General features: G+C 39.1%; 3 protein-coding genes across 4 annotated transcripts; 2 read left to right on the top strand and 1 right to left on the bottom strand.

Moving 5' to 3' along the window:
- Positions 1–2,690: 2,690 nt before the first annotated feature.
- Positions 2,691–5,311, top strand: LOC125223502 (ras-related protein RABC1). 2 transcript variants are annotated; one of them, XM_048126680.1, is made up of 7 exons: positions 2,691–2,760; positions 2,940–3,103; positions 3,972–4,040; positions 4,168–4,233; positions 4,424–4,545; positions 4,656–4,784; positions 4,901–5,311. In XM_048126680.1, exons 2-7 carry the CDS (start codon positions 2,965–2,967, stop codon positions 5,006–5,008), a joined length of 633 nt encoding a protein of 210 aa, XP_047982637.1. In that variant the 5' UTR covers positions 2,691–2,760; positions 2,940–2,964; the 3' UTR covers positions 5,009–5,311. The 2 variants fall into 2 exon arrangements, with proteins under 2 accessions (XP_047982637.1, XP_047982636.1); XM_048126679.1 differs by having other exon boundaries at positions 2,702–2,861.
- A 347-nt stretch (positions 5,312–5,658) lies between these two features.
- On the bottom strand, positions 5,659–8,525 carry LOC125217790 (probable protein phosphatase 2C 11). The gene is made up of 8 exons (XM_048119327.1): positions 8,243–8,525; positions 7,741–7,883; positions 7,528–7,626; positions 7,283–7,441; positions 6,895–6,981; positions 6,372–6,463; positions 6,145–6,216; positions 5,659–6,043 (listed from the first exon to the last, which is right to left on the bottom strand). The coding sequence occupies exons 1-8, from the start codon at positions 8,383–8,385 to the stop codon at positions 5,918–5,920; spliced, it is 921 nt and encodes a 306-aa protein (XP_047975284.1). The 5' UTR covers positions 8,386–8,525; the 3' UTR covers positions 5,659–5,917.
- Positions 8,526–9,588: 1,063 nt separating this feature from the next.
- LOC125222541 (putative DEAD-box ATP-dependent RNA helicase 29) lies at positions 9,589–14,788 on the top strand. The gene is made up of 11 exons (XM_048125212.1): positions 9,589–10,040; positions 10,576–11,737; positions 11,835–11,892; positions 11,983–12,090; positions 12,472–12,514; positions 12,837–12,910; positions 13,331–13,383; positions 13,581–13,662; positions 13,788–13,844; positions 13,946–14,081; positions 14,244–14,788. Exons 1-11 carry the CDS (start codon positions 9,668–9,670, stop codon positions 14,633–14,635), a joined length of 2,538 nt encoding a protein of 845 aa, XP_047981169.1. The 5' UTR covers positions 9,589–9,667; the 3' UTR covers positions 14,636–14,788.
- Positions 14,789–16,001: the final 1,213 nt, after the last annotated feature.

Genomic DNA, 16,001 nt, shown 5'->3' with positions numbered 1-16,001 from the left:
TTTGGGATCGGTTAACCGACAAGTCGGTTCGGTTATTAACAGAACCGACCGAATAACCAGCCCTAATTTATAGGCTTGATCAGGATAATCCACTTTTAATTGAGTGTCCAATAAATAAATATTGTAGTGGATGTTGGGAGCCACTTTTAACACTTTTTTATTAGTTGTAGTGGATGTTGGGACCCACTTTTAACACTCTGTAGGTATTTTTTTTTTAATTTATCTCAACCGAGACTCTTAAAGCGGGACGCCCAAAATTGATCAACCGGGACTCCTAAAGCGGGACGGATGGAGTAATTTTAATCGAGTCTATAAATGGAAATTAAAAGAAATTTCACAATAAATTTTTACATTAGAGCATCTCCAATGCAAATAGGCCAGCCACTCTCTCTCCCTGCCACGTCAGCAGCACTAAAAATCCACCTAGCCACATCAGATTTAGGCCGAGCCATAGGCCGGCCGCAATAAAAATAATTCAAAAAATACTACATTTACGGAATTAAAATAACGATTAAATTACGGAATTAAATTTACGACATAGATACGGGAAAATTAATTCATTTCATTAAAAAAAAAAAGTACAAAGATTAAAAAAAAATACATGATTTTTTTTTTAAAAAAAGGGCTTCCACACACGAGCCCTCTCCACTCCTCGTCGCCGTCGCCGCCGTCCTCGCCGTCTCGCCGCCGTCCGCGCCGCCGCCACCCGGGGAATCTAAGCCCACGTCGGAACCCCCCATCTGTGCCCTCGCGGCATCCAAATCAACTCGCATGCTCTCGAGTATCGAGTGAAGAAACATCTTCTCCGTGGGGTCAGTGGCGGTCCTCCAATCTTGGAAGACCTTGTACATCTGCTCCCGCATTTTTTGACGCGAGAAGAAGGTGTACTCGCGTGGGGGGGGGGGGGTGCCGAGACGACCTCCTGGGGCGATAGGGGGGATCCTCCCCTCGCTGCCCGTTGCGCCCGCTTTTGTCCAACCGGGCGAGGGCGACGAGCATAGGATGGAGGGGCCGGAAACTCCTCGGCATCCCGGGGGAGGTCGTGGGATCCGCCGCTGCTGCCGCTATAGTTGCCGGAATAGTTCAGCCTCTGCTTCTTCGGCCACCCAGCGTCGCACCCCGCCCGGAACTTCTCGGAGTCCTTCAAAGCAACTCATAGCATTCCTAGAAGTGGAAATCCTTGTACTTCCCCCCAAGGGGAACTGACTCTCGGCTATCCTCCGGGCGTCCTCCTCATTCGCCCACTAGTGAGCCGACGGAGGGCGTTGGCGTACAACGCCGAAAAACGGCCGACCGCGGCCCCGATGCGCTCCCACCCCTTCCGGACCTCCTCCCCGCTGAAGTCCTTCCCGTGCGGGCGGTGCCTCCTGTAGGCAGCTCTAATCTTCGCCCACATGTTGACGACCCGCTGGTTGTTCGCAACCAGCGGATCGTCGCACACCTCCAACCACCCCCTGGCCACCCCGACGTACTCATCCTCCGTCCACTTCCTCCGGGCGGGGGTGTCGTCAACACCGGGCTGCGACGACTCGCCGACCGCCTTGGCCTTCCCCTTCGTCTTCTTCTTTTTCGCCGCGGCCCACCCCGCTGGAACGGGAGTGTCCGGATCCCCGAGATCGATCCTCATGTCATGCAATGACAAAAGGTCATCGCCAGTGAACTGCGTCTCCACCTGGGGTCGACGTGTGAGACGAAGTCGTCAAAAAATCCAGAGAGGGACGATAGACCGTGTCCCCCGCCCCCGCGGGTGACCCCTCGCATCCCTGTGATGCATACCCATCATCTCGCTGCATCATCTGCCGCCAGCATCTGGGGCATACCTCCCTACCCTCGCCCACCGCCGGCCTATGCGCCGCCCGACATACCCCACGGCATCCCCCCGGTTCCCACCCCCCGCGCTCCGCCCATCATCCCCATCACCGATTCCAAGGGACGTTAAACCCCGGGCCCATCTCGCCCGCCCATCCGGCCCCATCCGGCATCTCACGGTACCGTGGGAGTCTGAGATCCACTCATCGCCGGACTGGACTCGTTGTTGTGATCCATCGCTCGATGATGCTCTTGTACAAAAATGTAGAGAGAGCGAAAACTCGTTAAAACAAGTGGTGCAAATGAAAATGAAACTAAAATCGCGTTTATATAGGTTTTCAAAAAAAAAAAAATCGAAAATACGGCGCTGGCCGATCGGCACGCCACATTGGCGGCCAGCGCCACGCCATCGGCTAGCCCACGCCGAAATTTTGGCCGATTTTCCGCTGGCCTACTCCAATGGTTCGACTAGCCGACCGACTAGCGACGTGAATCGGCTAGCCGGCATTGGAGATGCTCTTAATCGCACCTAAAAGTTCACAAACATTTTGAAGTATCAAATTCAATAACAAATTTAAAATAATAAGTGCTCCATATGTTTCTTTTATCTTATATTCCCTGAAAAAATACTACAAGTATTACTTAGTAAAGCTTGTGAAATATTGTTAACATAATTTATGCTATCATATCACTAAAATACAATAATAAATTAATGCAACAATCTCGAATGAATGAAAAATAGAATATAATTGTATAAAATAGCATGTATGCCACGTAACAATAAATCTCACACTAATGATTAACAGAAAAAGGTACAATCCTTCAAGCAGAGAGTACAACATTTGCATCCTAATCAGTCGCCGTTTCCCACCGTCACGAGAAAAAAAATATTTCCCCAAACGACCGCTTTAGCCCAATTTCATCACTTTACTTTCTCCAGACTCCACCATCGTATTAATTTACAGTCGTTTACGTATTCAAGCACGAAATTAATTAATATTCATATTTAAGTGCATAATTGACGTTTACATCAGATCTGCATTCAATTTTAGGTCATATTTCCAATCTGTTTTTTGTGGCTTTTTGTCTTGATCGGTCAGTATTCTGAGTTTTGATTTTGTGGGGATCAGGTTGATCGAAAGAATTTGACAAGATATGGCGTCATCATCTGGAGAAGCGCCAGAATTCGATTATCTGTTCAAGTTGCTGATGATTGGGGATTCTGGGGTTGGAAAAAGCAGTCTTTTGCTGAGTTTTACATCTGATGCTTTCGAGGAGCTCTCTCCCACAATCGGTAGCTCAATGATCGATCTTCTTCGTGCTGTGTGATCTGCATATGCTTGTTTTTGTTTTATCAGATTATTGATTGAAGTTAATGTGGTCACAATTTTGGAATTTCAGTGTGGAGGTTTTGATCCTTTGTGTAAGGTCTCAATTGATAGGATTGGGGAATTGTTGTCATTATTGATATAGCTCCGGCTAATGTATGGATTTGTTATTGGGGCTTCCCCCCTCTGCCCCTCATTTGCTTTAATGATACTAACCTAATTGTTAGGTTTTTGGAGTTGGATGGTTTTTGATATATTTGAGGATAGTGGGGACAAAGTAGTTCTATGTTTGGGAGCGGAAACCGAACCTTCAGTAGATCATAGGAAAATGTTAGTAGTTCCCATCCATGGATTGGGGCAAATGCAGGCTATTCATCTAACCAACCCCAACCTCTTTTGGTGTTCTAAAAAAATTAAGTTATGTGGTTTCTTAGCCAATATTTTCTTTGCTTTTGTAGTACAATTGGGGTTAAGTTTCATATTTCCTATGTCATGTACAACTGTCTATATAATCCAAACTATCCCCAAAAGTTGGTTTATGGTCAGTGTAGCCGAACTTGAATTTTTTTATATTTCTTGCTTCTTGTTGTACTCAAATCCTTTTACAACCATTCTCACTTTTCTACTGTAAAACAGAACCACCCCTCTGTATGTACCTACTTGTATAGCCGTTTGTACCAAGAAACTAAGCAAAGCATGTTTTCTCGAGGATGGCCTGGTCTCCATCTTGGGAGTTGTCTATATTTGAATTATGAATACTATTCTTTCATGCGTGGTCTCAAGTATATGTTACCTCTGGGCTCTGGCACTATAACGTTCCATTTTCTACTACAGGAGTGGATTTTAAGGTAAAACACGTAACACTTGGAGGAAAGAAATTGAAGCTTGCAATCTGGGATACAGGTAAGAATGCTGCAATGACCTGCTTCATTAAATAAAGACTAATGTCATTGTCACATAGATAAGATAAAAGTTTTCACTAGACATTCTAAATAAAGAGAGAAATCACAAACAAACTTCCCTTTTGCAGCTGGACAGGAAAGATTTCGGACTTTGACTAGTTCCTACTACCGAGGTGCTCAAGGAATCATCATGGGTATGTTCAAAGATTTTTATTTGTGTTTCCTTGTTGCTCTTGCATTTCTGTTATTGATCAAATTTCTGGAGCTGTGAGTTCTATTTCTTGTCACTTCACTCTTTAGCCACATTGTAAATACCAAATAAACATTGATTTTTACTTTGCCTTTCCCGGTTTCTTACCCTCAAATCCGTGTTTCACGGCACAGTATATGATGTGACACGACGAGACACCTTTACGAATCTATCTGATATTTGGGCTAAAGAAATTGATCTCTACTCCACAAACCAGGACTGCATCAAGATGCTAGTTGGTAACAAAGTTGATAAGGTATTCCCCTTGTTAGCACTAGCTGGTTCATTATTCAGAGTTCCATCATTTCTGTGTGGTGGTGCTTTTACTCCTGCGATAAGCTTTGTTAACGTTAACATCTTTTGCAGGAGAGTGAAAGGGTTGTCAGCAAAAAAGAAGGGATTGACTTTGCAAGGGAATATGGTTGCCTCTTCATCGAATGTAGTGCCAAAACTCGTGTCAACGTGGAGCAGTGTTTTGAGGAACTTGTCTTGAAGGTCAGTAGGTTTTTGCACAATCTATCATTGAATTTCTCGTTTCAAACATATAAAGACGCTGTGGATATTGCGTTGCACACTCTTAGCTTGGTTTTAATTTTATGTTATACCGACAGATCTTGGAAACGCCCAGTCTCTTGGCCGAGGGATTAGCTGGTAACAAAAAGAACATTTTCAAGCAGAAGCCTCCCGAGTCTAGTGATGCGTCGAGCAGTTGCTGCTGAATATTTTACCCCGTTGTGTTTTCAGTTCCGTGTTGATGTTTGATTGGAGACGCGTCTGCAACTCGTATCTTGCATATTTTCGTACGTTGCTTAAGTTATCTTAGATGGCAGACTTGTTTGATCTCAGCGTCTCTTTGAATTCACCCATAGATTGGTGACTGCAAAAGAAGAAAGTATGATGTAGTTTTCAGAAGTTGGTTTTAGTTATACTTTTTCTCGTTTTTGAGTAGGATATGTGTGTGTCACTTATTTGAAGGAGAGCTGAAACTCTACATTTTAATTTACTATTTTATTTTCAATGTACATGAAAAATGGTATTCTGTAATATGAAATGTATATAATTAAAGGGTTGAGTTTACAATAATAATGAATTTTAATCTAATTTGTAATTTAAGCCGAACTTTTGTTGAAAGTTTTAATATTATGTAGTCATCAATTCGAAGCAAATTAAGCAACTTCTGAAAATTTTGAATTTCTAGTTTGCTACAAAGACGCCAATGAATATTAGCATTTCAAATTTTGTATTGATGTAGATGAAAAAGTGAAAGTGTTACAAAGTTTCAAAGTTGAACAAAAGTTACCAGCTAAATCAATTTATTTAGTAAGTAATTCTTATTTGCATAAGCAAAATGTAGTATAACAATATTAAGTCGAGTAAACTGCATGTATTTCTGAATAATATGAAAACATAACTCTATTCAATTAATTTACAGTTAATACCAGAAGCATTGGAGAAACTGTTTTAGCTCCGAAATTACATAAAAAAGATTGTTTGAAAATACAACCAGAAACAGTAGCATGTTGTTGCGTACTGATAAAATCTGCAATAAAGAAACATACTCCTACAATCACGGGCTTTAATCGAAAAAAGAAAAAGAAAACAGCCGATACGATTTTGTTGTCTGATCGTCAGTTCTCAAATCGAACGACTAAACAGGTGATGTTGTCAGAACTGCCCTTGCCATAGGCTTCTTCCACCAGTTTTCTTGATGCTGCTTCAGCATCTGGTATGCCTTGCACGATATTTACAGCATCCTGGACGAATGACAAGTATCATACAGTTCGACTTAAGAATATGTGCACATGCAACGATAAATCATCCATCCGTTATGAATGCAAGTTATAGAGAGGACTACCTTATTTGAGAGGACATTCCATAGCCCGTCGCTGGCAATTATAAGAAAATCTACACCATCAATTTGTTCTTCCTATATTCCATAACAAATGTCAAAACAAGGGAGATGGTATCGATAAAACATAATAGCTGCTGTAGATATTATCAGTGTTTTGAGCCACTAAAGCATCTAGAATGCAAGTAGGAGAAAGTTTGACACCGAGTAGTAAGTAAATGCAATAACAATACCTGAATTTCAGGCTCAGCCACTACATATGGTCTAAGAAGTTTATCCCCAAATGCTCGAGAAACAGCAAGAACACCACCAACCCTCCATGTTCCTGACCAAGAGATGTTAAGTCTCAAGGCAAAGTGTTGAAGCAAAAAAAAGTAGCTAAATATGCAGCCAGAAGGCAGGGGGGTGGACGGACAACATTTCGATTTCAGTATTTAAACGTGTCAGCCAATACTCCTATTTTGGTGGACACTCCAGAAACCATGACAAGAATCGGCACCATATTGGTACGAGGTATTTAAGATATATACGTGTCGGATACAAAATAAACAGAAAGTAATGTGAATGACAACAAAAATGATAAAATTTAAGCACTATGGTTTAGTACTACGGTCCAAAATTATTCAGCTAATGTTTCAATGCTCATAATGATGGCAGTTAAATCAAATACTCCGATATTGCTGCAGCTCACTGTAGTACATATCTGACTGCAAAATACAATTGACAGGAACAGAAGAGATGAGAATTCAAATTTACCAGCCCAAACGATGAAACCACCAGCCTTTTCAATCCGTTCACGTTCATCAGTCCTATCAGGCTTGTGGTCAATCGACAATGGAATAGCTACATAAAGAAGCAATGTGTCAGTGAAGTGCTAGAGGTAATGTCTCGAGATCTCAGCATATGTAAAACGATCCAAAAGAGACAAGAAGTTGATCTTTGGAAATTCTGTAACTTATCATGTTCGTCCAATGTTTTTGGGCAATTCTTTATGGCTTACTAGATATGCTATGAAGCAAATATATCACTACCCAATATGGGTTGGATATGAGAAGTTCTCTTATCAACAAAATACTAAATATTTCACATATTTATATAAAAATACTAAATGCAAAAAGATCGAGTTCCCAAGTTGGCATCAAACCTGAGCCGGCTCTAGAAGCAACAACTCTAGAATCTCCCACATTTGCAACAAAGATCTTGTCCTGTACGAGGACAGCAGTTGATGCAGTCGAACCCGCATCTTTCTGTTGACCCTTCTCCTCATTGAGGTATTCCGTATCAGTTTGCTTGAATGCTTCAACTGCAATCAAGAAAGATACACCACCTCAGTTTTTCCAATATCACATTCACCATCACTCTCCAAAATCAGAATCTCGAAATTAATACCAATAGCTAACTTTGTATCTTTGATAAAATGGGGGTGGCTTCCGAGATTAGTAAAGAGATTCTTCTTAAGGTACTCCGCAGTTCTGAACCCACCATGCCCTGGCATCAAACGTAAGAATAAAACGAGTTATTCCATCAAACAATTTTCACCTTCTCCATCAATACATTACAGCATAAACAAAATCTTTGTTTGTTTCCATTATAGCGACGTACCATCATAAACGCCAAAAAGGGCAACCATTTTACCCTGGACTTCTGATATCTTTATCTCGTAATAATCCTCCATGGTCGAACGCTTACCCTTGAAACTGGAATATCCATAACTTATCCTCGCATTCTTATCTCTAGTCAGCAAGCTGCAATTTTGAATAAAAAGTATCACATAATTTTCCAAATAGATTATTTCTCTGAAAACAAATAATCTCTCTCAATATATCACCCTTGATCACAGGCAGCTAAAGCTAGTTTCAACCAATTTTAACCTGTCCTTGCATTCTTATCTTTATTGATAAAGCTGCAATTCTGAATAAAAATTATCGCATAATCCTAAACGGATTATTTCTTTCATTAAAAAAAATTGATCACAGGCGGCTAACCCTAGCTTCAATGCTCAATAATCGATGCTCAATAATGAAATACAAAATGAAAAACAAATTCAATGCTCAATAATCGATGCCAATTGGAAATAAAAACAATCAAACGTAAGAAAATGCACCAGGTTCCGCTGCCGCTCAAGATGGCATCGGGATTTTTAGGCTGAATATCGGAATTCGGCGGCGCCTCCGCCGCGGGAAGCGGCGATGGGTCCTTCAGCGGTAGCGGCCGCTGAGATAGAGGTCGATCTGGATTGGTGTTCATTGTGCATTCGGGTAAACCTTATTCAGAAGAAATGATTGTAGCTTTGATTCATCTCTCTCTTGTCTCTGTAATGATTGTAGTTTTGATTGGAAACACAGTTAACGGCCTACCTAAGACTTCGGGATAATGCAATTTTTTCAATTTTTTTGTTTTAAGAATTTACTATATTAAGTTGATGACATAGATTATTTCTATTCGACATAGATTATAAAAATACATCATCCGAATGTGTGATTCCTATCAAATGAAACCTTTTTATAAATTGTTCACATCTTTGGATGTAGTCGGTTGATTGATTAGACCAATATTCAATCATACACTCAAATATGAAACTATCTTCAACGAGTCTCCAAAACTAATCATAATTTTAGTTTTTTAGGAAAAAAAACTACTTTTAGGTTTACACAAACTTTTCTAAAATTTTGTAAAAATTATAATATAGAGAATAGTTTTTTAAGTTTGAGTTTAACGTAAATGGTTGAAGTAAATTATAGTAGTATTAAATGCGACATTCACATTAATATCGAATTTGAGTTTAGTGTAAATAGTTGAAGATGCTCTTAATCTGTGATTACAATAATTTGTACTCCCTCTGTCCGCGAATAGGAGTCCCGTTTTATCATTTTAGTCCATCCGCGAATAGGAGTCTCAATTCATAATTATCATAAATAAATAGTAAAGAGGCTCCATATTCCACCAACTCATTTTACTCACGTGTAATTTAAAACTATTAAATACAAGTGAGACCCATACTCCACTAACTTTCTTCTACTCACTTTTCTTAACATTTTTTAAAATTCGCGGCTGAATGAAATGAGACTCTTAGTCGCAAACGGAGGGAGTACAACACTTTTTTTCCTTAATTTTCGTTCCAACTTCCAATCGATCAATCGATTGGTTAAAATTGTTCAATAAGTCTAATAACTGATTGCTATTAAATTGTTTTCGAGTACAATTTCATATTTAAAGTCATGATTGATATTAAATTATTTCTGAGTACGATTTCATATTTAAAGTCTTCATATACGACAACGCAATATTAAGAATGTGAGTAATGAATTACAATTATTTACAAATATACAAATTGAAAGAGGGTAGGTTACGAATATAATAGGTAATATATAAAATTTATATAAACAAGTAATGATTATTTATGTAAAATCCTAGGTGATTATAAAAAACAAACGAATTCCCGTAGATATATGTAGCATAAACCCTAAATCTCAATTCCCACACAGACTAACCGCATTTTCCGATACCTACACGAAGCGGCGCCGCCACGATGAGAGCCGGAGGCATTCTGGCTGCTTCGAAAACGGAGCTCAAGAAGAAACAGGAGCAAGCAAAGAAATCGAAATCATGCGGATTCGAGTCTCTGGGACTGAGTCTCAACATCTACAATGGGGTGAAGAAGAAGGGTTACAGGGTTCCGACGCCCATTCAGAGGAAAACCATGCCATTGATTATCACAGGATACGACGTCGTCGCCATGGCACGCACTGGCTCTGGCAAGACGGCGGCGTTTCTGATTCCCATGCTCCAGAAACTCCAGCAGCACGTGCCGCAGGCTGGAGTTAGGGCTCTTATTCTGTCGCCCACGCGTGACTTAGCTCTTCAGACTTTCAAATTCGCCAAAGAACTTGGCCGCTATACAGGTAATTTGATCCTGTTTTGAATTTTGTTGTTAATTAGTGGTGTGATTAAATGGACAAACGGATGAAAATTGTGTTTTTTTGTTTGTTTTATTTTTGAATTTTGAGAATTAACTGTGTTTTAAGCTTCATTAGCTAGTTTTGTGTAGAGTTGCTTGTGGTAGCTTGCCATCTTTGGAGATATAGTAGGTAAAAATGGTCACTTTATCATAGATCTTGATTAGTGATGATGGTGAATGTTTGGAGCCCTGTAAAGGGCTAGCACTATAGAGATGTAAGTGGCTAGATATATGTTTGTGTTATGGTACTTGTGATTTATTGGATTTGCTTTACTTGAACTGAAGTAATTATCTTATTTGTCCGTCTGTATGGTTACATCATTTGAGGTATATAGAAAGTAGCTACCATTATTGAGTGGCTATATTGATTTGAGTTGATTGGTCATAGTCTACATAAAGGTGCATGTTCTTATTCATAAATCTTGCGATGTATGTGTAAGATGTGAAATTTCCGCTTCAAAGTTGCTTTTCCTGTGTAGGCCTTCGCGCTAGCTTACTAGTTGGTGGTGATAGTATGGAAAGCCAATTTGAGGAATTGGCACAGCGTCCTGATTACATAATTGCTACTCCTGGTAGGCTTATGCATCATTTGGAAGAGGTTGAGGACATGTCTTTACGCACTGTGGAATATGTTGTTTTTGATGAAGCCGACTGCCTCTTTAGCATGGGATTTGCAGAACAGTTGCACAAGATCCTTGCACAGCTGAGCGAGAATCGTCAGACTTTGCTTTTCAGTGCAACTTTACCGAGTGCCCTTGCTGAGTTTGCAAAGGCTGGTCTTAGGGATCCTCAACTAGTCAGGCTCGATTTGGAGACGAAGATAAGTCCGGACTTGAAACTTTGCTTTTTCACTTTAAGAGAGGAAGAAAAACATGCTGCAGTGCTTTATTTGGTAAGGGATCATATACGTTCTGACGAACAGACTCTAATTTTTGTTGCAACCAAATATCATGTCGAGTTTCTCTATGCTATGTTCAAAGAAGATGGTATCAAGGCATCTGTTTGTTATGGAGATATGGATCATGATGCCCGCAAGATTCATGTATCAGAATTTAGGGCTAGAAAGACTATGTTGCTGATTGTGACAGATGTGGCTGCAAGAGGAATTGACATCCCCTTACTTGATAATGTGATCAATTTCGACTTTCCTCCGAAACCCAAGCTCTTTGTACATCGTGTGGGGAGAGCTGCAAGAGCTGGTCGAACCGGCGCTGCATATTCTTTTGTTACATCAGAGGACATTGCTTACATGTTAGACCTTCATCTCTTTCTCTCGAAACCGATCAGGCCTGCTCCAACAGAGGAAGAGCTGCTGAAAGATATGGATGATATTATGACTAGAATAGATCAAGCCATGGCGAATGGAGACACTGTTTATGGGCGTTTGCCCCAGAGACCTATAGATCTGATTTCAGACAGAGTCCGAGAAATACTTGATTCATCTGCAGAATTGAGTACTTTGAAGGGACCTTTATCGAAAGCATTTGGATTGTACTCAAAGACGAAAGCGAAACCATCCAAGGAGTCCATTAAAAGAGTGAAAAAATTGCCTCGTGAAGGTTTACATCCAATGTTTAGGAATGTCTTGGGTGGCGACGAACTAACAGCTTTGGCCTTTTCTGAGCGTCTAAAAGCATTTAGGTATGTCTTAAATCAACTTTCTTATCGGTACATTAGGACTGCGATTTTCTTTGTCTCTTTTCCTAATCTCCCACCATTGCATGACCTATCTCAACAGACCCAAGCAAACCATTCTGGAAGCTGAAGGGGATGCTGCAAAATCAAAAAATCATCAGGTAACATATTATTGTCCATCCTTTCATTGACTTTTAGTCTTTAAAAAAATCATTTTGATATGCCATCTTCACCAAAAAGTTAAATTTCAGGGATCTGCTAGTCAATGGTCTGATATAATGAAGATTAAAAGAGCTGTTCACGAGGAGGTGATTAATAAAGTTCAGCAACAGCGTTCCAGAGATGATGATGCTAAGAAGGTAATAGATTTAGCAAAATATTGTAAATGTATGACTGTATGATGGACTGATTTTTCGTATTCACCAATAAACTGCTTGCTACTTGGTATTTGACTGAGACAGTGTCTAGAGTATGAGGATTGATGCCACTTATTTTCTTTTGGCAGCCGTGTTTATGTTTCCTTGCCCTTTATTATGTATTGATAAAATAAGTCTTCTTTCTTTTTTTTGTCAACTCCCATCTACCGTTTGTAATGTGTTCTGACATAGAAGTGGGCCGAGCAAATCCCTGAAACTCTGTCCTCTCCATCTTTATTATTTTGACCATTGCAAGTTAATGAATTTATTGCTTACTTCTGTGTGTCTTCTGCAGTTAATTTAGTAAGTTCTTTTTTGCTGTAGGAAACTGAAGCTGATGACATTCCAAAAACCAAGCGGAAACAAGGTGCCTTTTTTGAACTTCAAATGTTATACTATAAAATATTACGTGAGAGAGTATTAGATGGAACTCAGGGAGTTTCTGTATCAGTTGGAATGAGTGTTGGGGAAAGACAATTTAACACAGATTAGCTGTGGTTCAAGAAATTGACTTGTCTCATATGGATGGACAAAAGACACGAGGATGCTTTGTTTTTGTTTATTAGTAATTTTTTGATCTACTTGTATTTGGCATAGACACTGATATTTGATGCTTGGAGAGTTTCACGATTTAAGCAGATAGACATTAGCATGATAGTTTGACCGCTTCTCTTCTTTATTCTGTGCAGTATCTGGCATGAAAAGGAAAACCCAGAGTTTCAAAGATGATGAGTATTTCATAAGTTCTGTACCTGTAAATCAGGTAAATTACTCAATCTATTGGTTTCCATCGCTTTACTTACAGTTGTTAGTTTGATCAACTTCACACAACACCTGTCACTACCTCTTGTACTTTACAATCTCTTGCATACTATTCATCTCTTATAACATACCCCCTCTGTCCACCAACAGTGTGCAACAATTGGCATAAGGCATCCAGCCATCCAAAAAGAGAGCAAAATTCTTTTGTGAAAAAATAATCCTTATTTACAAAAAGCCTTGCCCACTTTTTTCCCTTGATGATATACTCTCTTCACTAACTAAATATCCACCTAACATTTTATTAAAACCTGTGACAATGATGCACACTCATGATGGACGGATGGAGTAGTTTTTACACTCAATTGATTTGATGGTCTATTATATTTGAGATAACCCCTTTTCATTTCTCTGTCAATTACAGCATTTTGAAGCAGGACTTGCAGTGAGAGGTAACCAAGGCTTCGAATCAAATAGGTGAGCGTGACATTTGTTGATAAAAAAGTACTAGTACTATATAAATTATCTTGGTATCTTCTTATAGCATGAAATCTTTGAGCCCTCAATCACTGAACCCGATATTTCACTCCCTGCAAAATGCCCCAAAGTTTGCAATCTAGTGTTCATTTGACTATCATGTGCGGATGGAGATTAACCTATCCTTTAATGAACAGGTTGGATGCTGCAGTTCTAGACATCAATGCCGATGATGGTTCTGGAATGCAGAAGCAGAAATCTACATATCATTGGGACAAGGTACTACAAGCTGCTCTTCTAATAATACCAATCTTCATTTTTCCAATAAAATATAAAAAGAGAGGCACCCACGAACTCATGAGCATCTGTATTCTAATTTGACCTGCCATCCTTGTGCTGTGCAGAGAAGCAAAAAGTATATCAAGCTGAATAATGGAGATCGTGTGACGGCCAGTGGGAAGGTACATTTTATTTGCAAGTAAAATTATGCCTTTTAAGTTCATTTATTTGGCTCTTCTTAACTGGTCGCACATTTGTTTGCGTGTAATTCTGGCTTGAACAGATTAAAACAGAAAGTGGCGCGAAAGTGAAAGCCAAGAGCACCGGGATCTACAAGAGATGGAAAGAAAAATCACACAGCAAGGTATCTCTTAGAGGAACAAACGACAGCACTGCAGATGGAAGTGCTAGTTCATCAGGTAATCTTGGATACTAGCCTACTATTCCATGATTGTCTTCTCTCCTAGGAGGCAATGACACCATTGATTACAACAATCAAACAATTCTATCTGCGATATTGAATTGAACAATAAAGGCAAGAGACAAATCTGTGTTTGATCATCTTGACTTTTTCTTCGCAGGTGCTTCTGGTTTCCGAGGGGACAAACGGGGATTCAAGGGCGGAAGAAACCTTAAAAGACCGGTACACAATGCCCATGTCCGATCTGAGATCAAGGATCTCAACCAGGTTAGCAAGGATCGACAAAAGAAGGCGGACCGTGTTTCTTATCTTAAGAGCCAACAGAACAAGAAAGGAAAGAAGTTTGGAAAGAATAGCAAGAGAGGAATGAGTAGCAATAGAGGAAAGGGCAGTGATGATAGAGGAAAGAGTGGCTATAGAGGAAAGGGTGCTGATGATAGAGGAAAGAGTGGCAATAGAGGAAAGAGTGGTGGTGGGAAGTTTGGAAGTAAGGGAAAGTTTGATAACAAAGGAAAGAGTGGTGGTGGCAATAGAGGAAAGGGCAAGTACTAGGGTTGGTTTGCCTATAACTTGCATAAACTAAAATTAATGGAATATATGTAAATTATGGCCAAGTTATAGCTGAGCTGCACTGTATCCAAATTTTGATATTTAGTGTTGTAATAACATTTCATCAGTCATACGACTTTGAGGTTTTTATTTTAAGAGGAGCAATGTTGCACTAAGTCCTAAAAAAAGTATTTTCGCCATTTTGGTGTCTATTAAAATTTGTTATTTTTTATTTTTTGAACTTTTTTTTGCCATTATCCATGAACACTTTTTTTTTTCTTACTTTATCTATTTTGTATTAAAACTTGTATGGTCCGAAATCTCAATTTTAAGGGATCGAGGAATATTACTAATATTATTTGATATTTCAAGAAAGTCCATCTTTTTAAATGTTTAGAGTATCGTGTGTGGGGTTTTGAAGAAGATACGACCTAAAGTTGGAAAATAAATGTGAGATTCAAGTGTAAAGAAAAGAAACTGTTTTTTTTAATTTTATACTCCCTCTGTCCCACTTTAGGAGTCCCGGTTGAAATATTCTATAATTGGTAATAAGCCTCACATTCCACTCACATTTTTTCCACTCACATTTTATTATAAAACTAATATATAAAAGTAGGACTCACATTCCACTAACTTTTTTCACCAACTTTCCTTTGTATTTCTTAAAACCGGTGCCAAACTCAACCGAGACTCTTAAAGTGGGACGGAGGGAGTAATATCTGGTGGGTTGTTTATTGAATAATGACTTATGGTCTAATAACATTTGTTTCGTGTATCATCTTGGAGATTAAAGTAGTTCCATTTTTTTTTTGAGTTTAAAGTAGTTTGAATGCAGTCGAGAAAAGAAGAAAGTATAAAATATTTCAAGTCAATGTCACTTCATTTTCTCCTTTAAAGATAAGACCGAAACCAACCAAATAATTTTCCCTCAAATTTGGCTTCATTAGTTTAAGCGTTATACAGTATTGAACAATCAAATCCAACTTTGTGCAAATCATCATGAAATTATGCAAGTTAATTGTATGACATTTTCCCAAATTTCGCTTATCTTTTCTTCTTTAAATGCACACCCAATTCCTAGAATTTTAATCGAACCCATATAACCAAACACGTGTTTGTTCATATCAATATCGAAATACTGTCACATGGTATTCGTTTTAGCGTAATTCAATCTCAGATTTAGTTATAACTTGGACAATCGAAATCACTAAAATATAATTTTGCACACCAATGATGAAATGATGCCGTTTGAAACATCACTAACATACATCATTTTGTACACATGTAATATTTGAGAAAAAAAAATGAAAATTCATTATTTCAATATATATTAATAAAAAGAAAAAAGATGAATAGACAACTCAGAGCA

This window comes from Salvia hispanica, chromosome 4 (genome assembly GCF_023119035.1).
Source record: "Salvia hispanica cultivar TCC Black 2014 chromosome 4, UniMelb_Shisp_WGS_1.0, whole genome shotgun sequence".
Taxonomy (NCBI): Eukaryota; Viridiplantae; Streptophyta; class Magnoliopsida; order Lamiales; family Lamiaceae; genus Salvia; species Salvia hispanica.
The sequence above is the reverse complement of the archived record's forward strand: the minus strand, read 5'-3'. Positions and strand labels throughout refer to the sequence as shown.

Excerpts from the sequence above, each read along its gene's own strand:
- LOC125223502 (XM_048126680.1), top strand. The coding sequence starts at position 2,965 with ATGGCGTCATCATCTGGAGAAGCGCCAGAATTCGATTATCTGTTCAAG. Across the intron at positions 3,104-3,971 it reads GGAGCTCTCTCCCACAATCG|GAGTGGATTTTAAGGTAAAA; the intron begins GTAGCTCAATGA and ends TTTCTACTACAG. Across the intron at positions 4,546-4,655 it reads TTGGTAACAAAGTTGATAAG|GAGAGTGAAAGGGTTGTCAG; the intron begins GTATTCCCCTTG and ends CATCTTTTGCAG.
- LOC125222541 (XM_048125212.1), top strand. The coding sequence starts at position 9,668 with ATGAGAGCCGGAGGCATTCTGGCTGCTTCGAAAACGGAGCTCAAGAAG. Across the intron at positions 11,738-11,834 it reads GAGCGTCTAAAAGCATTTAG|ACCCAAGCAAACCATTCTGG; the intron begins GTATGTCTTAAA and ends CTATCTCAACAG. Across the intron at positions 12,515-12,836 it reads AAAAACCAAGCGGAAACAAG|TATCTGGCATGAAAAGGAAA; the intron begins GTGCCTTTTTTG and ends TATTCTGTGCAG.
- LOC125217790 (XM_048119327.1), bottom strand. The coding sequence starts at position 8,385 with ATGAACACCAATCCAGATCGACCTCTATCTCAGCGGCCGCTACCGCTG. Across the intron at positions 7,627-7,740 it reads CCTTTTTGGCGTTTATGATG|GGCATGGTGGGTTCAGAACT; the intron begins GTACGTCGCTAT and ends GTTTGATGCCAG. Across the intron at positions 6,044-6,144 it reads GGAATGTCCTCTCAAATAAG|GATGCTGTAAATATCGTGCA; the intron begins GTAGTCCTCTCT and ends TCATTCGTCCAG.